We start from the raw sequence: 26577 nt of genomic DNA on the forward strand, positions 1-26577 counted from the left end.
GGTATACCTCAGAGGTGGAATGCTCCTGAGTTTATTCCCAGTAACAATGAAAATAAAAGTAATATACAAACTCATGTAAAAAAAAAAATATATATATATATATACATATATGTTTATGTTTACAGTGCTGGTGATAAAAGCTAAGGCCTTTGCACAAATGAGGTAAGTACTCTCCCACTGAGCCGCAGCCGCGCCCACATTCCCAACTGCTTGTTTCTATATTCAATATTCTACACTCTTCTGAGGAAAGCAGATGGTGGCTTACCCTGTCTTGCACACAATGGTACTGAGATCCAAGGACACACAATTATTGGCCTCTGTGGTTCTCTTGAGCCTCTCACCCCCAAACCAAGATGCCTCAGGATGCCCAAGGCAGAAGACAGTTAACTGAAAAGAATTCTCATGCAGGTGACAGGAAATTCAGCCTAACCCACCACAAACCCCTGCATAGAAGCTTAGGAAGAGGTCTCCCCTTCAGAGGAAGGGTCCTGGCAGAGAGAGGAGAGCCCAGGAGAAGGTTTGTGCTATGGGGAAAAATGTTGCTCAGTCTCAGGTAGGTCCTGGCTGGCTGCTGAGTCGTAGGCCACCTGGTCTCAGTGATTTTCCATTTTTCTCAAAGGTCCTAGAGTCCTGCCCCGTACTGTGGAGGACAGTCTCCGGCTACACAGGGCTTAAATGGATGCAAATCCCAGCTCCTTCTCCAGAGGGTGGAGGTGAGAATCCCTTTTATCTAACTACAAATTTGCAGTTTGACCATCCCTGAGTGCAAAGAGAAAAGACTTTATTAGCAAGATTGTTAGAGGACTCAGCCCCTCAAAGCAGCGTCCTGTTAAGAGATAGATTATGTCTATGGGGACCCCAGTGAATGTGGAGTGTTTGTCTATGCAGTTTCAGCCCCTGGAGGCCAAGCCCATGTGGTCTGGACCCTGCCAAATCTTCCATCAAAACCTATCACCAAGATACGATACGGTATTGGGACAGAGGCCTTGGGAGATATCAGGCCACTAGAGTGGAGTCAGGCTGATTTGAGTCAGCGCCCTTATGAGTGGCCACAAAGAGCTCCTCAGCCCTTTGGCCACTCAAAGACAGCGCGAGGTGACAGTCTGTGACCTACTGAGTCATGGCCATGGTCTTAGACTTCCAGTTCCCACAGCTGTGTGTAAACACTGTCTGCTGCTTATAAATCCCCTTCTAGGACACTTAGCACCAGCAGCAGAAAGGACTAAGACTTCTGCCTGTGAACACTTAGAGAGTGCCCAGCACCACACTGCAGAATCATGAATAGTGAACTATTGGGTTAAACAACACACAGGATTAAAACTAACCTGTGATATATACACCTATGCAAATGTATATGTTACACAATAGCCATCAAAACCCATACATCCTATTTACTGTCCTACCTCACAGACCATCAGAACACTATTCAATCTATTCACTTTGTGTGTGTTTATGTATGTATGTATGTATGTATGTATGTATGTATGTGAAAGAGAGAGACAGACAGAGTCACAGTATGTCCTCCAGGCTGATCTTGAACTCCTAGACTGAAATGAGCTTCCTGCCTTAGTCTTCAAGTAGTTGGAACCCTTGCCACCTTGTCTGAAAACTGAACTTTGTAAGCTCTAGCTATTAATGCAGATTTTAATAACTGGAAAGGAGCGGGGTACTGCGGCAATGTCTATAATCCCAGTACTTGAGAGAATGAGACAGGATGATCCCAAGCTGTTGGTCAGCCTGAGCAACATAGTTAAACTCTTTTTCAAAATAAAAAGGGACACAGAGCTGGGGCTGTAGCGCAAAGGTGACATGCCCAAGTTTCAGCGCTCAGTAGCACAAATTGAAAATTAATTAGCTCAATAATTAATACATGGATTAAGCAGCAGAGATGATTGAAAGCACTGACACAATTTACTATGACACTCTAAGGTACATACAAGACAGTGTCCAAATCATAGGACATGCAATGCCAAAAATGAACCCTAAAGTAAACCACATACATTGAGTGACCGTGATTTAAAGGGACCATTGTGTGGGATATCAATGGTAGAGGGCTGAGTTGAGGGTAGGGAGAGACCGGCAAAGGTAACTTTCTGCTCACTTTTGCTGTGCGCCAAAAACTGCTCTAAGAAATCAAAGCTTTCATCTTTTTATCTTTTTAAAAAGATGAAATTCACCTTACACTTTTTTTGGTATGGTAGTTAGAAAACAAAAATGTGGCTGGGTGGGGCGGTGCATGCCTGTTATCCCAGCTATATGAGAGGACAAAGCAGGAGAATCACAAGTTGGAGGTGCAACAATTGGGCAAGACCCTGTCTGCAGAGGGGTGTCGCTTGGTGACGCTTGCCCAGCATATACAAAGAACTCAAAAATCATATACAAACAACTCAAAATCATAAAGGCAATATACAAGAATCCCAGAGCCAACATCATAATGGATAGAGGAAAACTACAAGAATTCCCTCAAAAACCAGAAACAAGTCAAGGCTACCCATTGTCAGCACTGAGCTGATTGCTAAGGCACAGCAAGAGTCATCTAGACAAGGGAGGGTGAAGAGGCGCAGGTGAGAGGAGCCGGCCAGACTGAGACCCACTAGGAGTGAAGGCACAGGGTGATGCACAGGACCCTTGTGCAGACAACTGCAGGTAGGTCAGGGGCTAGAATCAGAGACAAGTCAGGATGCTGCAGGATTTGTGTCACTGGGGAGATACGAATGCCAACTTATAAGTAGCAATACATAATCAGACAGGCAGTACAATTGCCTATGGAATTATAACCTATAGGACCATGTGAACATCTCACCCAGCCCCCTTTCCAAAAAAAATGACCACAACAAAATAGAAGACGATGTAAATTTCTAATGATACACTCTCTGGTATGGCTCAGTAGAAGCATTGCCATGGGTTTATATAGACCTTTACACTTTTTCCCAAGACTCTTAGATTCTCACATACTACTTTTACCATAACCTTGTGGTGCAATTAAGTTTTAGTTCACTTTACTGATTTTAAAACCTAGGCTTAGAAATATTTAGTGACATCTCCAAGTACAAAATAAATGAGGACCACATACTGGGTCTGTATTTTTCTCTAGTACTGGTTAATTGCTCATGCCTTTTCCTATATAACAAGGATCAAGCAAACTTTTCTGTAAAACATCAGACTGTGCACATTTTAGGGCACGTGGTCTCTGCTGTGTCTATTCACAGGCTGTGGGCCAGGTGTGCCTTGCAGGTTGTAGTTTTCCATCCCCTTTGCTATAACAGTCCATAGATATTCTTCTTTGGTGAGTAGAGTAGAAGTCAAAGTAGAAGAATCGGGTACATTTCATTCATTCCCAGTGTATACTGCCTAAAAGTGCTCATGGTATCAACTTGAGGACTTCACATTTGTTCTCCTCTTCTAAAGATCACCTACCCAAGAATAAGCAGGGATTTCCTTCCACTACTTCACAGATCAGATCGTACTGAAACCAGCACCTCCTTTTTCATTAATGTTCTCACCATTACTTTCAGCTCCTCTGGTACACCTTGAATTTCAATCACCCTGTCTCTGGCTCCCAAGTACTGGGATTATAGGCATGCACCAAGAAACCCAGTCGTACTTCCTCCTTGCTTGAAAAATCAAAGTTGTGCCGGATGTGGTGGCACAAATCTGTAATGCCAGCACTTGGAAGGCTGAGACTGGAGGATCCCAGGTTTTTAGGGCAAGCCTTGGCAACATAGTGAAGACCTCAGCAAACTTTCTGAGGCCCTGTATCAAAATAATAAATAAATTCAGGGCTTCAGAGGTTCATGCCTCTAAGTTCAGTCCTCAGTACCACAACACAAACACACACAAACACATACAAGCAGAATTCTTGTACTCAAAATTATGCCACATGTGCATAACTATAACACCCTCATAAGAGAGTACATCATTGTTTATGTTTTTTGTGGGGGGGGGGGTCTTACTGGAAATTGAACCCAGGGGCATGCTACCTCCAAGCTACATCTACAGCTCTACTTATTATTCTTTATTTTTGAAACAGGGTCTTAGTAAAATTGAGGAGGGCCTCACTATGTAGCGGAGGCTGACAGCAAATCTGCTATCCTCCTGTTTCAGCCTCCCATGTACTGGGATTAGAAGTGTGCACCACCACAACCAGGCTTTTCCATGATCTTGGCAGCTGAAGAGAAGCTTTTTACTTATTTTCTTATTATATCCACCCTTCTAATATTGTGACATGGGCCTGGTGGTTCGTTTCTGTCATCCCAGTACCTAGGAGAGCAGCACAGGAAGATCTGGGATTCTGTGCTAGACTCAGCAGTTTGGCAACTTAGCAAAACCATTGGTTCAAAATAAAGACATTTAAAAGAGGGCTGTAAAGCTGGGAGTGATGGTACACACCTGTAATCCCAGTACTTGAGGGGCTCAGACAGAAGGATCACAGGTATAAGGACAGCATCAGAAAGTAGTGAGACTCAGCATCCTCGTGAGACCCTGTTTCAAAAACAAAGAATAGGCTGGGGTGTAGCTCAGAGAAAGAATGGCCCTGGATTCAATTCCTAGCACTGCAAAATAAAAGAGGACTGTGGGTACGGCTTAGACGTATAATGCTCCTGAGTTCAATCCACAACTTCCAAATAATCACACAAATGAATAAATAGTATTTTCTCTGTTGGGGCATATATAATGCCCACTTGGTTAGAGAAGCATCTGATCTGAATGTGAAAGATCCTGCTATTACCACGTTGCTGCCTAACTGCTGAGCAGCTTTTGGAAAATTATGTAATCTGTCTGAGCCTTGGTTTGGTTTTCCCATCTGGAAGGGCTGAAGGATTAATTGATGGACATTAGCATTTAGCTCTGGGCTGAAGTAGAGGCCAGTCTCTTCGGGTGTTTTGTTTTGTTTTGTTTTGTTTTCATCTCCCACACCATTCCTCATTTTTCAGAGTTTTCCTGAGCAACAGAACCAATAGGGTATGTATTTCCCTAGATCCCGCTCATGTACAGGCAATCCCTGGGTTTAGATGATTTGATTTAGGATTTTTCTAGTTTGCATTGGTACAAGCTCACCCACAATGGCATTTGGTTTTTCACTCTCTTTCTTTTTTTTTTTTTTTTTTTTTTTTAGTACCAGGGATGGAACCCAGGGGCATTCTACTTCTGAGCAACACCCCTAGCCCTATTTTTTTTTTTCTATTTTCAAAACAGGGTCTCACTCAGTTACGAAGGGCCTCGCTTAGTAGCTGAGGCTGACCGTGAACCATGATCCTCCAGTCTCAGCCTCCCGAATGCTGGGATTACAAGTGTGCGCCACCACGCCTGGCCCTAGCTTTTCACTTTCAATAGAGTATTCAAAATATATAAGAGATAATACTTTAGGATAAATTAACCTTTGTGTTAGATGATTCTGCCCACCTGTAGGCTGGAGGAAATATTATGAGGACATTACAGGTATATGAGGTTTATCTAAGTATCTGATAAGCTAGGTTATAAAGTATATTTCCTAATGTATTACTTTCTGCTTCTTTTGTGATACTGGGGATATGACCCAAGGGTTTTGCATTTGAGCTATACCCCCAGCTTTATTTTATTATACTGTGATTTTGCTAGTGATGACCAACTTCTTAGACTCTTGCTTATCTGGTTCTGTGGTCTCAGTATGTGTGTCCCTCCAAACTTTCTGCTGTAACTACAATCCCAAAGCAATAGTATTGAGATTTAGGGCATTAGTCCCAGTGCCAGGTCATGAGGCTCTGACTTCATAAATGGGTTCAGTGCATTCAGAAAAGACGGATTGTGCCACAGGCATAAGGCTCAGGTTTGACTCTAGACCTGAATACACAAAACAAGTACATTTATAAAGTCAAGGTAGCACATGCCTGTAATCCTTTCTACTTGGAAGCCTGAGGCAGGAGGATCACAAGTTCAAGGACAGACCGGGCAACATAGATTTGCTGAGTCTCAGCAAAATAAAAAGAAATAGAGAAGTAACTCAATAGAACCATGTTTACAAGCATGGGCCAGGAGGGGGCTCTGCTCAGTCCCCAGTAATACACACAAACACACAGGCATACACACACGCACACACATTCACATGCACATACATACACACACACAGAAAAGCAAGCCAGACTTGGTGGTGTACACCCATAAACCAGGTTCTTCAGAGACTTGGAGAGGAGGATTGCAGATTTGGGGCCAGCCTCAACAACTTAGAAAGGACCTGTTTTAATATTTTTTCAATATGGGGAGTTGAACCCAGGGGCATTCTACCTCCAAGCTACACTCCCAGGCCTGTTTTTATATTCTTTAGTTTGAAAAAGGATGTAAGTTGTTGAGGACCTCACTAAGTAACTGAGACAGGCTGCAGCCCTGTGATCCTCTTGCCTCAATCTCTCAAGCACTCGGATTACAAGTGTGTGTCACCAAGTTGGTTTCTACTTTAAAATTTTTAAGAAATGGGGCTGTGGCGCTGCTCAGAGGTGGGATGGTCCTAGCTTTAATCCACAGTACCCAAAATAAATCTGCCAATTTTAATCAAATCAAAATGAGGAAAAAGGCTTGCAAGTGAGTTAGCCATTCAGCAACTCCATCATGTTGGGACACAGCAACAAGGCACCATGTGAAAAGGGAAAGTAGCCTTCCTATGCACTGTCTCCTGAGAAACTAGACCTGGACATTCAGATCCCAGGACTTGGTCAAATCCATTTCTGTTGCTATAATGCCTCAGCCTAGGTTAGTGGTCACATTACCAGGAAGGGGCCATGACATCTGAGAACACGTCCACTCTCTGCTTTAATGAGAACATGCTTGGCCACAGCTGCCTGGTTGTGTCCCTCATCATTTGAACATCTCCACCCACTGCTTTTGAGTGCAGGGTTTCTGGAGAGCAATCTGAGGAGGACCTCATGGGCCATGGTAGGAAGGTACACCTCCTCTCAACGACATAGGTGTTAACTACTTGGCCTAGTGTCTGAGGGAACAGAGCCGGTGGTCATAAGAACCCAACAGGAGTGAAGTGTTGCCACCCCCGTGACACCAACCATCCGAGTAGATGACAAAGAAGTTGAATATCTGAAGTGTTGCCATGTTGAGGTGTTCAAAACTAAAACTGACAGCAAATGTATAGGTTCAAAACAAAAAGGTATCATGTTGCTATTTAGTTGCTTAGATTTCTGGCTGAGCATAGTGGGCAATCTAATCCCAGTTTGTAATTTAACTACCATGTACTCAAATTAAGGCTTTCCACATAACTTGTTTTTGGGTTTTGTTTTGTTTTAGGTTTTTTTTTTTTTTTTTTTTTTTTGCAGTATTGGAGACTGAACCCAGAGACATTGTACCTCCTAACTATACCCCCAGACCTATCTTTTATTTTTAGTTTGAAATAGGGTCTCACAAAGTTGTGGAGGGCCTCAATAAGTATCTGAGTCTGGCCATGAACCCAGATCCTTCTGTCTCAGCCTCCCAAGTATTGGAATTACAAGTATGCACCAACATACCTGGTCATATTTAACTTTTAAAAAATAATAATCTCTTAATTCCAGCTACAGGAGAGCCCATGGCAGGAAGATCAAAAGTTAGAGGCCAACTTTGGTAACTGAGGGAGACCCTTTCTCAAAATAAATTTTAAAACATAAAGGAATGGGGCATACATCTCAGTGGTAGGAGCCACTTTGGGATCCCTCCTTAGTGCCAGAAAGAGAGGAAAAAGATTGATTGGGGCTTATACTTCTTTTCAGCTAACTGGCTTCCTCACATTTTTATTTTACTCCCATGAAATAAATTTAAATTTACTCAGATGTTAGATTTATTCAAGTTACATGAACTCAGAGACATTTGTTTTTGTACTTTTAAAAAAAATTTATGAGTGCTCATTTTATTGTGAGATCCTCCACAACTCAGTGACACCCTGTTTCAAAAAAAAAAGAATAAAAAATAGGGCTGGGGATATAGCTCAGAGGTAGAATGTCCCCAGTTTCAATCCCCAGTTCCTTTAAAAAAAAAGTATCAAAAGTAGACAAGATGGGGTGTCAAACCCATATCATTTCATCCTTGGAAGGCTGTGACAGGAGGTCTGCAGATTCAGAACCACCAGAGAACACTTTATTTATTGTTTGTTTGTTTGCTTACATACTAGAGATTGAACTCAGGGCCATTCTACCTCCAGGATATACCCACAGCCCATTTAAAATATATTTTTTAAACAAATACCTTTTTTTGAAACAAGGAATTGCTAACTTGTTCAGTGTTTCTTCAAGTTGGTGGGTCTGCCTGCAACCTGAGATCCTCCTGTCTCATCTCGCAAAGTCTGGGATTATAGTAATGCATCACTAGGCCTATCCCAGCAAGGATTTTCAATGGTACACAGAAGAGTAGCTTTTTAATACCATCATTTTATATCTTAATTATGGCATAGTCATACTAAAGTGTTTTAGGAAAAACAAGTACATCGAACTCCTGGACTCATTAAACCTAATGTCGAAGATAGCATCCATGTTAAAAAATGGAGTTAAATTGAAGGAAATGGTAAATAAACCCTGGTAGAGGCAGCATGTACAAAAGGCAATATTTTGCTGGTGGCAGGAGTGACTGCAGTTTGGGAAATAGTATTCATAGTGAGGCCCGGGGAGGTGGGAGAGGGAGAGAGAGAGCAACCCTGAGCATCAGGAGGCACTCAAGCTGGAGCCTGTGGGCCACAAGGTGCCCTGTTCCAAGGTTTCTGCCCACACAAGGTCAGCCCAACCTCAACACCCACAATGGAAACTCCAAAAGCAAGAGAGCACTGATCTGACTGGGTGGGAGTCCTAGAGGAGCAGAGGCCTACGAGAGACACACAAGGCCAGAGCGCTCTCTGGGACCTGATCTCTGCAGTCCTACCAATCAGCTCTGTGCAGCAGTGCATCCCTACTCCTAAGGCACCAGAGATGTGGGGCTGAGAGACACACCAGGCACTAACTGGGCAGAGGAAGCAGACCCTACAGACAGGCTGCTGACCAAGGGGCCAGCACTGTCACCTGCCTCCCACAGAAGACAGTCTGCCACCTGCAGTGCTGGGTGCACCTAGATAAGTGTCACATCCTGCCAGAGAAACCAAGCCTGGCCCTTACATCTTCTCTGCTCAGTCTTCTTTCCACTGACGGTCCTTTTCTTTTTTTTTGTGTGTGTGTGGGTGGGTCTGGGGGTGGAACCCAGGGGCATTCGACCTCCAAGCTACACCCCTGCCCTATTTTTATTCTTTATTTTGAAACAAGGTCTCACTAAGTTGTGGAGGGCCTCACTAAATAGTTGAGGCTGTCCACGAACCAAGATCTTCCAGACTCAGCCTCCCAAATGCTGGGATTACAGGCATGAGCCACCACGCCCAGCTCTGCTGGTCCTTTTTAAATAAATTTACTTAACAAAAAAAATGGTTTTGCCCTCATGAAAAAGGAGGGGACTTACAAGGAGAGGGCTGTAGCTCTGCAGGGTTTGCCCAAATTCTGAGCAGAAGGATAAGTGGGTAAGTGTATAAGTGTGTATTTCGTACTGGGGGTTGAATCTAAAACATTCTACTTTTTTGCAGCTTGAGCACCCCACATCCATGTGCAACAGTCTCAGTCCAGGTCAGGCCGATGTCCACACTCTGAGGGCAGAACCAACCTGGCTGAGAGAGATGTGAATAAGCAAGAGTTCAACAGCATATGTGTTTAGATTGATCTAATCATCACCCGGCACCTGTAAATGCATACAGTTGACTTGTCCATTGGAGATGACACAGCAAAAGCATATGGAAAAGAAAGCTCCAGCCTGCTGCACCTACATGGCATGGAAGCCTCAGGTATCCGGTGTCCTCATCAGCGCAATCCTCCTTTGGAAGAATCCCAGGCATCTCTGGACTGTGTTTCCTGGGGACACATTATTATGGAAGGACAGAGGCCCTGTGCTGGGGGCTGTCACACAGCAGCATATCAGCAGCCAGTTCCTAGTGGCCCTGGTGACTGTCCTCCAGCCCCGCCGGCTGGCAGGTGCACAGGCCATGGCGCCGCCATTGGGTGGTCCCCCAGGGAGCGAGTTGGCTTTGGCAGGTGTGTCCAGGCAGGGCTTGCTGGTTTCTGGCTCACCCTCATGGCTGCTTAAGCAAGAGCTGGGTATCAGGGGCTCAGGTGCATGCAGGGGGCATCGCAGAGTGCACTGGGGGAGGGGCGTCTTCTTCATGTTGCACAGGGAAAAGGCAAGCAGGCTGGCCCCTCTAACCTTCTCCTTCCCTGATCCCTGACCTCCTCAGCCAGCTGAGGCTGAGGGGGTGGGAAGGGGGCAGGAACAAGGGCAAGACAACTGGCTCTTCCTATAGGTGGGGGAGGTGTGGGGCACAAGGGAGGCCTAAGCTTCCAGTGAGTGGCCTGAACATACACCTTACAGCCTGAGCCCTGGGTCAGCTGGTACTGCAGAAGGAGGTAGGTCACCATGCCCTCGTCAAACTTCTTTTGTCTCAGAGACACCCAGATGTCACTGAGATTGAACCCCATCTCACACATTGTCCTCAATATAGTGGGGTTCAAGAGGGTGGGGAGTGGCTGCCTGGAATGTGCAGGTGAATCCTTCTCTCCCTGGTTTAACCAAGGATGGTCCAAGATTTGCTGCACCATAGCCCTCTGGGCAGGGTCCAAGGTTAACAATTGGAGGATGAGGCTTTGGGCTTCAGTTGACACATGAGCTGGCATTTCATCCCTCTGGTCCAGGATGTGCTCCACTAGCTCAGACACAGTTTTTCCGTAAAATGAGAGGTGCCCTGTGAACATGTTCCTGGGAGACTTACTGCCAGGCTCCAGACATCTACCATGGGGCCAGTGTACTCTTTCCCCACCTAGAGGTCCGGGGCGCAGTATTCCAGGGTGGCGCAGGCCTTGCTCAGCTTCTGCTCCACCCACCCTGAACCTGCCCCCCAGCCTGAGGTAGCACACCTTGACGTTGCCAGCCATGTCCTGCAGGCTGTTTTCCGGCTTCAGGTCCCTGTGCACGACGCCTCCACCATGACAGTAATATATGGCACGCACCACCTGCCTGAACACTCTGGGCCTCCTCCTCCTGCGTGCCAAGGTCCGTGGAGATTTGATGCAGGATTTCTCCACCGGTGGCCGCCTCCATGACAAGGTACACATGCTCCCCCGTCTCAATCACCTAAAACACCTGCACCATATTGTAGTGCTGCATGGACTTCATGAGAACCACCTCAGACTTAATCAAATGCAAGGATCCTATGACCTTGAACAAGACCTTCACAGGCACCACAATGCCAGTAAGGTGATGGAAGTCCAGTTTCACCTGGGCAACGTTGCCCTGTGACCTTGAGCAAGACCTTCACAGCCACCACAATGCCCGTGAGGTGATAGAAGACCAGTTTCACCTGGGCAACATTGCCCTGGCTCATGACCCCCAGAACCTCACACTGGTCCATGAATATCTCCTCAAAGCAAGTGCTGGCCGTGAGGCCTTGCTGCTCTGGCCTGATCTCACTACACTCTCTGTCTGTACTAGACATCACACTAACACTAACGATACTGCCTAAAAATAACTATGCTATCTAAAAAATAAGAAACTAACTAAAACAACTAACAATATTAAAAACAAGAACAAAAGATGAAACAAACACAAAAAGTATGAAAACAGGAAAACACCCAAACCAAAGAACCAAATCGAAATCCCCAAAATCTCCAAACCACAAGAACGCGCTAACTAGCGGGTTGTCTCACAGGTCACCACTAAGAGCTTCCTGTGCTTATGGACAAGAAACCAGCGGAGGCCAGGGCCTTACAGAGCCACGCTTGATGCTCCCCTCAGGATGGCTCCTGTGAGGTCACCTCTGGGGTCACCACAGCCCAGCAGCTCACCTCTAACCCCTCAGGACCTTTTTATTTCAAAGTCGGAATATGTACAAACCCCAGGAGCTTTGACCTCAGTGGGTTTTGGAGGCTGACATTTCAGCCTTTGGAGTCTGAAATGAAAACACATGGGATCCTTCCATGGCCATTTTATTTTGAACCTATAATGTTGCTGCCAATTTTAGATTTGAACACCTTAACCTGATGACATCAAGGTGTTCCACTCCTTTTTGATCCACTGGGAGTGGTCAGAGTCACAGGGTTGGTAGTTCTTCACTCTTGTTGGGATCCTATAACCACAGGCTCTGTTTCCTCAGACACTCGGCCTCGTGCTAATACCTATGGCATTGATAGGAAGGGAGCCTTCCTACCATGGCCTGTAAGGTCCTCCCCAGATTGCTCTTCAGAAACCTGGACCCAGGAGACAGTGGTGCTGATGTTTCAATAATGAGGCACATGGCCAGGTGGTCAGCCAGGAATTCAGGCCAAGAAAAATGTCCTTCTGTATAAAATCAGAAGCTGGGGTGATCCCACATGCCCCGGGCCCTGTGTGCTGCTGCGATGGTAAGCTTAGGCTGTAGAATTGTCAGCATGTTGTGAGGGTAACCTTAGGCTCTAGAATTGTTATCAGGATTCTGTGATGGTAACCTTAGGTTCTAGAATTATTATCAGTAGAAATGGATTTGCGATGGTCCTGGGATCTGAATGTTCAGGTTGAGGCACCAGGAGATGCTGTGTGGGGAGGCTGCTTTTCTTTTTAACATGGTTCTGTGGTGTGTGTCTCCATGTGGTTGTAGGTGCTGAGTTTTGAACACATTGCAAAAGCCTGTTTGTCTTATTTTCATTTGATTAAATTTGGCATATTTATTTCAGGTCCTGTGGATTAAACCCAGGACCATTCTCTTTCTGAGCTGTACCTCCAGTTCCATTTGTTATAAACTTTACAACAGGGTCTTTCTGAGTTGCTGAGTCTGGCCTCAAATGTGCAATCCTTTTCTCAGACTTCTAAGTACCAGGTGTGCAGGCATATGCCACCATGGCTGCCTTGCTTTTCTCTCTGTATGTATGTGTATATATGTGTGTGTGTGTGTTTTTACATGTTTGTGTGTTCTACTGAGAACTGAGTAGAGTGCCTCCTGGCCCATGCTGACAAGTACACTTCTGCTAAGCAACATCAACAGATTTTTTCATTTCAGTGTGACATAGGGAATCATTATGTTGCCTGGTCTGGCTTTGATCTTGTGATCATCCTGCCTCAGCCTCCCAAATAGGAAAGAGATCTCACTACACTCTCTTTCTGTACTAGACATCATACTAACACTAACGATACTGCCTAAAAATAACTATACTATCTAAAAAATAAGAAACTAAAACAACTAACAATATTAAAAACAAGAACAAAAGATGAAAACAGGAAAACACCCAAACCAAAGAACCAAATCAAAATCCAAAAATCTCCAAACCACAAGGACGCGCTAACTAGCTGGTTGTCCCACAGGTCACCACTAAGAGCTTCCTGTGCTTATGGACAAGAAACCAGCGGAGGCCAGGGCCTTATAGAGCCACCCTTGATACTCCCCTCAGGATGGTTCCTGTGAGGTCACCACTGGGGTCACCACAGCCAAGCAACTCACTTCTAACCTCTCAGGACCTTTTTAGTTAATAATCAGAATTAGTACAAACCCCAGGAGCTTTGGCTTCAGTGGGTTTTGGAGGCTGACATTTCAGCCTTTGGAGTCTGAAATGAAAATACATAGGATCCTTCCATGGCCATTTTATTTTGAATCTATAATGTTGCTGTCAATTTTAGATTTGAACACCTTAACCTGATGACATCAAAGTGTTCAACTCCTTTTTGATCCACTGGGAGTGGTCAGATGACGGGGTCCTGCCCGTCAGTGGCGCAGGGCTGATCTGGAAGGTTGAGTGCCAATGACTCAAACACACACACACACACACACACACACACACACACACAAGCCAGGAGTCAAGTCAAGCAAGATCTCATTCCTCTTCAAGCAATCATCTATATAGCACAAAACCACGAGGGGAATTTCCAATGGGAAATAGCCTAGCCTATCGGGATAAAGATCACTAGCACGTAGTTCACAGCCAATCCCAGGCCAGTACATGAGCCATTCATGTGTGCGGAAGCTCCTTTAAAGGTAAAAAGGGAAAAACCGCTCAGTCTCCCCACCCATAACAAATGGGGAAACCACGCCTTCGTAGCTTCCTCCAGGCGCCATCTTAGCCCCTTTTCTGCTGAATCATTTTACTGCGGAAGTTCTTAAACTTTACCTAAAGCTTTGCCTTAGGCCACAGGCCGTTCAGGCCAAGGAAGACTGCATCTCTTTAGGCGCTGTATGGACACACCCCAACAGTCAGAGTCACAGGGTTGGTAGTTCTTCACTCTTGTTGGGATCCTATAACCACAGGCTCTGTTTCCTCAGACACTCAGCCTCGTGCTAATACCTATGGCATTGATAGGAAGGGAGCCTTCCTACCATGGCCTGTAAGGTCCTCCCCAGATTGCTCTTCAGAAACCTGGACCCAGGAGACAGTGGTGCAAAATTTCAAATAATGAGGAACATGGCTGGCTGGTCACCAGGGATCTGTAGCCAGGAAAAGCGTCCTTCTCCATAAAACAGAAGGAAGGTCAGGTTATTCCCAAATGACCTGGTCTTTGCTTGCTGATGTGATAGCAACCTTAGGCTGGGGAATTGTTAGCAGCATAAATGGATTTGCTACAGTCCTGGGATCTGAATGTTCAGGTCGAGACACCAGAAGATGCTGTGTAGAGCAGCTGCTTTTCTTTTCAACATGGTCCCATGGTGCTGTATCCACATGTGGCCAAAAGAACTGAGTGTTGAACACATTGTGCAAGCCTGTTTGCCTTGTTTTATTAGATTAGATCTGGCAGACTTATTTCTAGTTCTGCAGAATAAACCCAGGACCATTCTACCTTTGAGCTGCAGCCCCAGTTCCATTTGTTAAAAACTTTAAGATGGGGTTTTTCTAAGTTGCTGAGGCTGGCCTCCAATGCGCGACCCTTCTCTCTCAGTCTCCTGGTATGTGTAGCATACAGTCATAGGTTGTAGGTCATATGGTTCTTAAAGAACCAAGACTGAACATGAACCCAGACCTATCACACTTTACGTGTCCATCCCACATACCGAAGCCTTCCAGGAGTCAGGGAGTTCCACAGATAATTCTCTCCCTACCCACAAAGATCTGCTCTAGGTATGATGGGGAGCCATTTCCCAACTCACCTCCTAACAGATGGTCTTCACCATGTTACAAGAGTAAGAACATTTCATTCTTGTGTGTCTCTCTGTTCGTTTACCATATTTGTTTACCTTTTTTTTCTCTCAGAGTGCATACTTTTAGAATATTAATTCTAACTACCATACTTTATTACAGCATCTTAGCATTCAAACATACTCTGTCCTGGAGACACTATTTGTTTGGCTGAAATTACTTTGGGATATTTGGCCAAATTAGGCAATTTTCGGTGTATGAAATCAGGCTGAAAGGTTTAAATCTGCGGTCTCAAATGATTGTGCTTCTGTGTAGTAGGACTCATTGTTACTTCCTTTGATAACTAGAAAAACTCCCTCCTTGATATAAGATAATTTGGGCACAATTGGGAAACTAGTGAGCCCTAAAATGTGTAATAGTTTGATAAGCTGCAATGAAGTGGAAAATTAATGTTAATATAAATTGGTAGAGGCTAATCAGATATATTAGATGAAAGTTGTGTAAAGTCAAATATTTCTATAGAACATGCCTGGAATTCTGAGTACTTAATTTTCCTCTGTAAACTCACCTGCATTTCGATTTGTGTGAGCAGCATTGCTAAAGAATTGTACAAAGAAATACTCAACCAGTGAAGTCAGCTTTGTTTGTTGAGTATCTATGAAAACAAGGAAGTTTGTATACAAGAGTATAAATCATTGTATCAATACTGCTCAGAGAAAGCATAGTATCCATGTACAAGTCAATTCTAAATTCTAAAGTAATTTTTAACATAGCATCTGGGTAGAATAGCCTACAACAGCACTTTGCACATAAAAGGCAAAGTGGCCATGGTCATGGGTTGGGCAAAATCCCTGTCCCCTGCTTGGACTGACCCTCATGTGAACAATTGAGTTCGGTAAAAAATAAAATAATTGTTTTATTTTTAAATATTTTATGTTTTTTTATGTTGGGAACAGAACTATAGTACATAAGCCCACTTATTCTTTAGCAAAATCACTCTCCACTTTCTCAAAGCTCCCCTCCCCTGGGAAGTGCCCAACCATCTTCACAGCACAGAACTCCCTCTCCTGCCCCTAGTGCCACACTGATTAGCAGAATCCTGTATTGTTGCTTATCTTTCAGAGCCGATTATTTGTGACTAATATGTGTGCAATTCATACACCAAGAATAGACTGTATTCCCAGAAATGGAGGCGGTCTGCTCTCCGTCCACAGGCTCCTCAGTGTGCAGTGTGCTGCCCTCCCTGGGGCAGGGGCTCAGGGCAGAGATATTGACTTACTTAGCACCGTTATTCTAAATTTTAAGCAAGATTATCATTTTCAGTAAGTACAAAACATTTTTTTATTGAACCCAGGGGCTTTGTACCTCCAAGCTACACCACCAGCCGTGGGGGGGGGGGGGATACTGGGGGGGGTGGAACCCAAGGGCTTTTCTACCTCCGGCCCATACTCCCAGACCTATTTTTTATATACTATATTTGGAAACAGAGTCTCCCTAAGTTGCTGAGAGCCTCACTAAGTAGTCGAGGCTGGCTTCCAACCTATGTGATCCTCCTGTCTCAGCCTCCCAAGCGCTGGGATTACAAGCACGAGCCACCATACCTGGCTCCTATTTTTTTAATACTATGGATTGAATCCACGGGCATTCTATCTCCAACTTAGATCCCTAGCCCTTTTTATTTTTTGTTTGGAAACAAAGTCTTGCTAGGCTTTTGAGAGTCTTGCTGTGTTGCTGTGGTTGTCCTTGAACCTGTGATCCTCCTGTCTCAGCCTCTCAATTACAGGCATCTGCCACCATGCCCAGCAGATAATAAACTATGTAAGAAAGCTAAAAGCTTTCCCCTATTTGTGTCCATTTTAAACTTAAGACCATCTCCATTTCATTGACTGGAAATTGACCCTTATCTTAACAGGAACCCTCATTTCAGGAGGCTAGTACTAAAACTAACATGGCAAGATCACAAATGGTGAATAGAAAATCTGACATTCAATCTGGCGCCCAAATTACTGTTCAATCTACTAATCATTAATCCTAGGTTCCAGTACCGCCAGGAGAGATTTATGAAGCTTGAGCTCCATAGGAATGTTTTGAGGTAGAGCAGATTTGGGAACAACATAGTTCTTCCTGTGAAGAAGGAAATCTGATTTTGCCATTGAATTCTCAAACCCTGTGGGAATCTTGACAAGTGGCAGCTTTAGTGGAAAAGAAATCTAAAAAAAAAAAAAAAAAGTGCCCTTGAGGACTGTAGCATAAAATAGAAACAAAAAGAAAGTGGGAAAAAGGAGGAAGGAAGAAGAATGAAATTTAAAAAAAAAAAAAAAAGCCCAGACCAAATATGAGAACTGTAGGAAGGAGGAGGCAGGTAATCCTGTCTTGTTACTTGCTGAAAGCAACCTCACTCCAGCTCTTTCTCTCACAAGCACCCCACATACTCCAAAAAGGGTGAGATTAAGTAGGGTATGGTGGCGCTCATCTGTACTTGGGAGGCTAACACAGGAGAATTGCACATTCAAGGACAGCCTCAGCAAGTAGTGAGGCTCTCATCAACCCAGCCCTGATTCAAAATAAAAATAAAAATCAGGTTGGGAGTATAGCTCAGAGGTAGAATACCCATAAATTCAATACTCAATACCAAAAAAAACCCAGGGTTAGATGATAAAAGAGTTGGTCATAGTCATCTTCACTGAGATGCTTAACCAAGCAAAGAAGATCATCCCGTCCTTCCCCAGTATAAGGGTAGGGTTGATGGTGATGTGGAAACCAGAACCGAGGAGTTGAACTTTGAGGGAGAGTTTGGACCAGCACCAAAATGCCTTTCGGCATGTTAGCTAGCACCTGCCTATCTGACAGATTGGAATTTTCCCAGACCACAGTGATTTCTCCTGGTGAGCGGTTGCTCACCATGACCGCATGAGGGAAAGCCACTGGACAGGTGTAGACGTCTTGACTGATGAGGTACGAGGCCCTGCCCAAGAAGAGTGTTCCACCAACAAAGGCTTAGACACCAATCATTTTAGTTTTTGACAAACCTGCCAGAGATTTGTTATTATTGCCACTTTTTATAGCATAAAATCTAGAACTAAGATATCTCTGATTTAACTTTAATGTGTAAATGTTTATGTTTCAGCATTCTCCTATCTGAAGAAAAATAACATCTAAACTAGGTTCAATAACAAATATAGATTTTTATACAATTTAGAAAAAGCTTTGTGAGACAAAGGTGTTGGTGACCAAAAAACTAGAATAGACTGCATTCAGTGAGCCTGAGGTCTTCAGCACTTACTGTGTTCAAGCCAACTCTGAGCCTTAAGGAATGATGGGAGAAGGGTCATGAGTCAGTTCTGTGAATGCAAATGTATATGGGTGTATGTGGGTGTGTGTACAGCAAGAAAGCAGTAAATGTGGCAAAATATTATCAGCGATTTGAATCCAGATGGAAAGCATGGATTTTCAGTATGTCTTCAGCTTTTCTGTATATTTAAGAACTTTTATGATAAAATACAGCCATGTGCCACATTTCTGTCAACAACAAGCCACCCGTAGGATGGTGGTCCCATAAATTAAAATAGAGCTAAAATTTTCCTCTTGTCTAATAACATCGTAGCTGTCTGGATGTAATAACACAGGCACTACTCATGTGTGTGGTGGTGCTTGTGTAAATGAACCTACTGAGCTGCCAGTTATTTAAAAGTAGAATACATGCCATCATTATCAATACTCAACAGTTGATGGTGAGAATAAAGAACTATTACAACTATGTTGCTGGTTCGTGAATTTACAGTGCCATTTTGCATCATTATTTTAGATACTACTTCCAAGAACACTTCCACTCTGAAGCAGGGCGCCCTATTATGCCAGCAGCAGCCCCATACATCTCATGTTTCCTGCATTTCTTAATTGCATCATGAGGTCATGTTGTGCAACTGACCTCTCACCGAGGTTTATACACTCTATGATATTTACACAGGAAAATATCACCATCATTAGGTGATGCATGACCACATTAAAGAAAAAATTATGTAAACTTATTTGCATAGCCCAAGCACTTATTAAAGTATTTTTATAATTTAAGCATTTTTGTGATTATTTTCTTTTTTTTTTTTTTTTTTTGGTTACTTACTGAGGATAGAAATCAGGGGCATTCTGCATCTGAGTTATACTTCCCCCAAGCCCTTTTTAATTAATTAATCTTTTTGTGGCACTGGGATGAAACCCAGGGGCCTTCTACCTCTGGTCTACACTCCCAGACCTATTTTATATTTTATTTGGAAACAGGGTCTCAGTAGCTGAGGCTGGCTTCAACCTGCACGATCCTCCTATCTCAGCCTCCCAAGTACTGGGATTACAAGTGTGTGCCACCACGCCTGGCTTTGTGATTATTTTCAACACACATATCATGAATATTTCTCCATATTGATACATTTATGTTTACATTATCATTTTAATAGTAATCCATTGTATGATTTCACTTTATTTTTCAGCTAATCCTCAAATGTAAGTATTTGAATTGTTTCCATTTTTGCTACATTAACTAAAGCAGCAATGAATATCTCACATATATGTCCTATCTTGTGTGTAGATATTTTCTTAGATAATTCCTAAAAGTAGAAATGGAAGAGAAAAGAGGATACATATTTTACATTTTGAGACAATGGTTGCAAGATCTTCCATGTTAGTTTTAGCTCTCCAAGTCTTTGCAAAGACACCATTAAGATTATTAATTCAGCATCCTAATTGAATTTACACAAAGCTCTACTCCAAAATTTCTTGCCAATGTGGAGTGTTTTGTTTTGTTTTTTTTTCCTGTGAAGACGTTTATTTAGTGGGTGGGTGGGTGCTCAGTCCTTCTTGGCCGCTGCTTTCCTCATGGCGGCCAGGACACTGCTCAGCTCCTCCCTCTTCCTCTTGGCGTGGATGTGCGTGCCCACCCTCTTCTTGATGAACTTGAGGGCCCGCTTGTCCTTGGAGACCTTGAGCAGCTCCAGGGCGCGGCGCTCGTAAGGCACGAAGCAGCACACCTCGCGGATCATGTCCCGCACGAACTTGGTGTGCTTGGCGAGGCGCCCACGGCGGCGGCTGTGCCTCGGCCCGCTCACGTTCTTGGTCACCTTGTGGCCCTTGTTGAGGCCCACGGCCATGGGGTAGCGCAGAGCCATGGCTGCAGCTCGTCAATGGCTGCTAGGGCCCCAATGTGGAGTTTTTAATTCAAAAAAGAATTACTGGTACAAATATTCACAGTGAGATTTCAGGACATTCATACATATGTCTTAAGGTTCTAAAAATCATTTCAAAACCACCCAAGTACCACTAAAGTATGAGCTTTTCTGCCACCCCACTGGCAGGAAATGGGCAAAGTATGTGATTCATAAATGGAATACGTTAAAGTATAAAGCAGCATTCCCCGCAGCCCGAGAGCCTGCCAAAGGCTCCTGCTCACGGGAAAGGACCAACATTTGCCCCGGGCTGCTGCCTCTTCCCTTGTTCCACACATGGGACACCTCGAGGTGTGAGGTTTTCTTTACAAAGACTTTTCAGATGTCCTTCTAATGTCCAGAGCTAATATCTGGAGGGCAGGGAACCCTGAAGCCCACAATAAAGAAAAGGAACCTGTCCCCACATATTAGCAAAAATTGGTTTCCCTTTTCCACTCAGGTGTATTTGTAAGAATCTCCGCATCACTCTGTGATAACTGTGAGTCTGGAGTCCCTGTGTATGTTTGACAAAACTGAAGTAAGACGAGGCGTATTCCAACTCCTATAAAATAACATTTAGGGCCCTTTCCATATTTTTCATACACATATTATGAAAGTGAAGCCTTTTAATGGTGTATTATTGGAAAATAGATGTGCAAGAACCAGGCAGAATAAACCTGATGTGTTGCCATTTCCAAATCACAATGGCTCTATTTTGTCTCTCAATTGAAAGCCAATGATTTCAGTGTTTTCATATCAATGAATTTTTTCCCACCAACTACCATAAGCATAAAGTTAAAAATCCTCTTGTGGGTGTTAATTACAATTTTACTTCATCTCTCCCAAGCAGGTCATAATCCTTCCCTCCAACACCACTCTCCCTTTATCTACCAATTCCCCCAAGAAACAGGAATCATTCTTACAGTTATTAGCATTTTGTAGTATTTTCTCCCAATCGCTAGAATAAGAATGAAGTCATCTGGCTAAGCAGGCTTGTTTCTTTCCAACCAAAAAGAAAAAAAAAAAAAAAAAAAAAAAAACAGGCCAGCCCCTTTCATAGGATAGTCACTGTATTCTGTGATTGTTTAGAGAGCTATTACTGAGTGTGTGGCTTAGGAAACTGCATCCAGGATGCAGCAGCAATGTGGCCACATTCTCTGCTCGTGTTCAGTGATATAAAGTATAAAGGCTACGGGACCTAAGTGCATCACTTTTGTACGCTAGATGTATTTGTGGAGTTCATCATTTGAACTAGAGTCCACTAAGGATACAAAAGGTAGGATAGAATAAGATACTTTATGGTCTAGTTTTAAAGGGTAAGCTATAAGCCAGTCAGTCCACTAACTGTACACCTGTACTGCTTTCCATTTTTAGTCTCTGCCTTAACAGTATCTATCAAGATCATACTGAGAGGTTGGCAGTGATACAGAGAGTTGGGAGGTACCATAGCTTTGGAAAGCTATGATTTAGCCAGGTGGAATCCACCCCATCTCAGATAGGACGCTTGCAAGCTTTGGCATGTCTCCCTGTGCTGAGTTGCCAGCCTCCACACATTATGTTTTGAAAGCACTTCCTCCAACTGCCGCTGAATTGGCAGGGTGGACCTCCTGTGGATCAGTTTTTCCATTCTCTCAGTCCTGCTTAAGCACAGCAGTGATCTGTTGTCTGTCAACTTTCTATTCTAGTCCAGACCCTGCCCTTGGCCTGCTGAGAAATCTGGGAGTTATTGGAAAAAAGAGAGACGTGCTAATGGTGCAGATGAGCCAGTCGGGAGTATGCTCCTTCCCTGTCACTCCATCCACAACCCCCTGGCTTTGGACTAGCAATACACAGGGACAAACCAAAAGGCAGGTGATCGTTTGGTTTATTTAAACCAGATTCTTCTCTTCATGGGCATGGGTGCCTCGTGTGTCCCCTGTGCACCTGTGATGTATAGCCAGAATCCCTTAAGTCCTCATGAAGCCCAGGGATCATCTTTTACTGGACCCAGCCTACAGCTGTCAACTACATCCCATGATTTTTTATCCGTTTTTGATCCATTTCAATAGAGGAATATTATTTCATTTTAATCACTTTCCAAATAATAAGTGAAATCAATAAGCTTTGTGAGCCCAGATCTTTGTCTAGAACTGTTAGAATACTCAAGATGGTACAGATGTGGTATACGACATCTCCCCTCAAGGCACTTAAAGTTCTATTCAAATCATACCCAAAACCATGTGAGAAAAATAAATGGTCACAGCCGGGTGTGGTGGTGGCACACGGTTGTTATCTTCGCGCTTGGGAGGCTGAGACAGGAGGATCGCACAGGTTCGAAGCCAGCCACACTGGCTTAAGAGACCCTTTTTCCAAATAAAATATAAATAGGTCTGGGAATGTAGTCCGGAGGTAGAAGGCTCCTGGGTTCCATCCCCAGTACCACCTAAATAAATAAATAAATAGTCACAAATTAAATATGATGGTATAGGTTTTAGTAATATGAGTGACAGGAATTTTAAGAAATAAAAGATACGAATGAAATAGAAGTATTGGGGGGAAACTTCATGAAAGAGACCGAACTTCAAGGATGAATTTTTAGTGTTTGGCTTTGTAGCAAAATCAGGAAGTAGGAAAATTAGAGGTTCCATAATGAAAGCTTTTTATATTTTCAAGGGACAATTAAATCAGAAGTATCTTTTGCCAAAGAATATATTTATATTAGTAATAGTTACCACTGAGTGTTTGCTGTGTGCCAGGTACATAGTATAATGTCATAAATGACATGAGATGTAATGGCATTCAATCTACAACAGTTTAAATGATAATGAGAGTGGCTAAGAAGTTTCTCATCATCACAACCATCAATAGTACTAAGATTCAAACATAGGTCTTCAGATATCAAAACCAAACCTTGACTAGCTTCACTAGTACCTTATGCTGATTAATATAACCTAGAGAAAGGGCGGTGCTTGAAAACTACTTCGCCAAAAGAAAAAAGAAAAATCCCAGTGAGAATTCATGTTGCTTACAGTGCTTGGAATATATTACTTTGGAGGACTATGTTAGCAAAGCGTATGCAAGGAGCACTAGTCTTGTTTTCACATGTGATTTTTTCTTGTAAACAGACTGCCCAGCCCTGTTGGTGAGGTCTCCAAATACGGGGGCCTGAGGGTTATAGTGATGCTCATTGTAGTAGCCAGAGAACTTAAAATTTAGCTAGAGAAAACTAGCAATCAAAAAAAAAAAAAAAAAACCTTGAGTTGTAGAGGACAGCACTCATGTTAAATCCTCACTGAGAACTTCCAGACCTACAGAGTACCGGCTTGCCTTAGAACAGATGGAAATACTTGAGGCCTACCTACTTACAACTATTCCCCCTGTTCCAACCACTACCTAAGTCAACATTAATGTAAACCTCAGCAGAGCCCACTATGAATTTACCTGAGCTGTTTTTAATGCCAAGTCATAGTCATTTGTTAATTTATTAAAATAAAATAATAAGTGCCCACTATATAGGAGTCCCTGCTCCTGCCCTGCCATACAAGTTGTATCAGAAAAGGCTTCTTTCTTCTCTTTTCCCTTTTGTCCTTCTGCATCCTCATTCCTAGTTGAAAGACCCGAAAATATAGAGAGTTATGCTGTGAGAGGAGCTCAGTACTGCTAAGAAAGAACTGTTGGCTTACAGTAATTGTAATCTGGTGACTGTACAGCTCTTTCTTAACTTTCCTGGGAATTTATCAATCCCAATATCCTTGGATATGACTTGTTAGGAATAGGACAGAGCCAGGAACATAGAGTTGGAGGAAAAGATAGAGGAGCGGCTTCCCAGGGTACATCTATAATAGGTGTGTGTGTGTGTGTGTGTGTGTGTGTGTGTGTTTTGTTGGGAATTGAACCCAGAGGCATTCTACCTCCAAGCTGTACCACAATTTCTTTTTATTTTATTTTTTTTAATTTACAGGGTCCCACTAAGTTGTTACTTAGCCAGATCTTTGCTAAGTTGCTGAGGCTGGCTTGGAACCTGAGATCCTCCTGTCTCAGCCTCCTACGTACTGGGATTACAGACATTTACCATCATGTCTGGCTTGTACTAGTTATCTATTTGAAAGTTAGCCCCAAATTGTTGTGACTTAAAAATAATAATTCCACATTACCCCTCAGGGTTTCTGCAGATAAGGAATTTATAGGCAACAGTGGAGAGGCGTGTCTCTGTTGAAGGTGTCTTGGCTGCTGCTGGGGTTTCAAAGGCCAGGAGCCAGAGGACCTCCATGATGTTTCTCAATTTGGCCTGAGCTTCCTCACAACATGGTGGCTGGGTCCCATAAGACCTGAAAGAAAGTGAGAAAGGAACAGAAGCTGTATTCTTTTAATGATTTATCCTCTGAAGTCAAAGAGTACCATTTCTGTCATAACTTATCAAGAACCCATGGCCAGGCATGGTGGTGCACACTTGTAATCGCAGCATTCGGGAGGTAAGACCAGAGGACCACGATTCATGGACAGCCTCAGCTACTTAGGCCCTTCACAACTCAGTGAGAACCTGTTTCAAAAAATAAAATGACTTAAAAAATAGGACCAGGGGTGTGGCTTGGAGGTAGAATGCCCCTGGGTTCCATCCCTAGCACCAAAAAAAAAAAAAAAAAAAAAAAACCAGATTCACAGGATGAAGAAGACATGGACTTAATTCTTGGTGGAGACAGCATAAGTCACACTATAAGACTATAAGAAGACAATGCGGAATTACACAAATGTATTTGTATGGCCATCTTCAGAAATAACCATAACACTTATAGCTCAACTCTCAGGTGATCCCATATGTGTGGCACCTAGATGTTTTGTACTCTCCCCTAAATTCTAAGATTAGCCAGTCACAGAAAGTGAAGGATCATACTTTTACCCTCATATGCAGAAAATATGTGGGATACCAGAGGGCTTCATATAATAGAGGAGAAATTTCAGTGGAGCCAGGGAGGTGGTCTGGGGTGGGTGGGTGGAGGAGGATCAATGAAGGAATTACTACCATTGGCTTTATACACATATATGAGAATACCAATGTCAATCTCAATATCCTGTATGGAGGAGGGGGGATGGAGAGGGAGCTGGGGGAAAGCCCTCCAAGTGCCCTCCAAGTGTGCATGTACGTCACTATAACTGTGAATTCATTATGATTTGAGACTATAATGCACCAATAAAAAAGTACTTAAAAATGTGTCCTTTCTGAGACTCAAGGCCCTGTGAAGCTAGAAAAACACAGAATCATGAGGAGAGGAGGTTTGTCTTGGCAAGAGCCTCGTCTGCAACAACACTGCCTCTCACGGGTTCTGAAGGTCACAGCGCCACACCTTAGTTCACACAGCCCTCCTCGTGCCCAGTGGAGGGGCACACTCCCAGATCTTGAGAGAATGACTTGCCTAACAAAACAAGACAACAGTGGGTGTCTATGAGAAAGAGCTTCCTGGGAACATCAGAGAACGGGAACAGAGCAGCTTCTGTTCTGAGGCCAGGGTCCCTCTGTGAGAAGACATGACCACCTTTGTTTTCCCACCTGCCCAAGCTGGCTCCACTCCATCAGACTGAACCTCTTTGATCCCTGCCCGTGGGCACCACTGAGCACTTCTACCTTCCAGCTGTCCTGCTGAGCACTGCCTATTATCGTCCCCTCATTAGAGCAATGTAGCAAGTCTCTGCTACTCACGCAGGCAGACCAACACCAGAGGAGCTCCTGTCTCAATCCTTTTCTTTAGGAGTACAGTGTTATTCTTAATTTCAAAATAAACCACCACAAGTTCAAACCAAGCCTCAGTCTTAAGCTTCCTGAAAGAATTGGTAGAACACAACTGGACATGGTGATTCACACCTGTAATTCCAGTACTTGGGAGGCAGAGGCAGGAGGATCGCAGGTCTGAGACCAACCTCAGCAACTTAGCATGACATTTGGTAACTGAGTGAGAGGCTGTTTCAAAGTAAAAAGTAAAAATGGCTGGAGATAAAATGCCCCTGGGTTTAATAGTTTAATACCTATTAAGAGAAAAAAATCTATTAAAAGAAAAGAGAGAGAGGGAAGAAAAGAAGGAAGGAAAGAAAGAGAGATAAAAGAAAAGAAAGGACAATATACTTCAGAAGGGATCAGATTGGAGAGCTCCTAATGCAGACAATATTCTTCCTGGCCCAGAAAGAGCTATCAGAAGAAATGAGCCTTTCACACAGCATCAGCCTTCATGTCTTCTCCCAATACTTAGCATAGTATTGTCCCAATAATTGATAGGATTATCCTATCAATTTCTATCAATTATCCCACATAT

General features: G+C 43.5%; 1 protein-coding gene across 1 annotated transcript; it reads right to left on the reverse strand.

Annotated features, from left to right (window-relative positions):
• Nucleotides 1-19942: 19942 nt before the first annotated feature.
• LOC308259611 (large ribosomal subunit protein eL36-like) lies at nucleotides 19943-20260 on the reverse strand (the record flags this gene model as incomplete). The annotated part of the gene is made up of 1 exon (XM_080690729.1): nucleotides 19943-20260. One exon carries the CDS (start codon nucleotides 20258-20260, stop codon nucleotides 19943-19945), a length of 318 nt encoding a protein of 105 aa, XP_080546855.1.
• Between the last annotated feature and the right edge of the window lie 6317 nt (nucleotides 20261-26577).

This window comes from Muscardinus avellanarius (assembly GCF_963383645.1).
Source record: "Muscardinus avellanarius genome assembly, chromosome: 3".
Lineage (NCBI taxonomy): Eukaryota > Metazoa > Chordata > Mammalia > Rodentia > Gliridae > Muscardinus > Muscardinus avellanarius.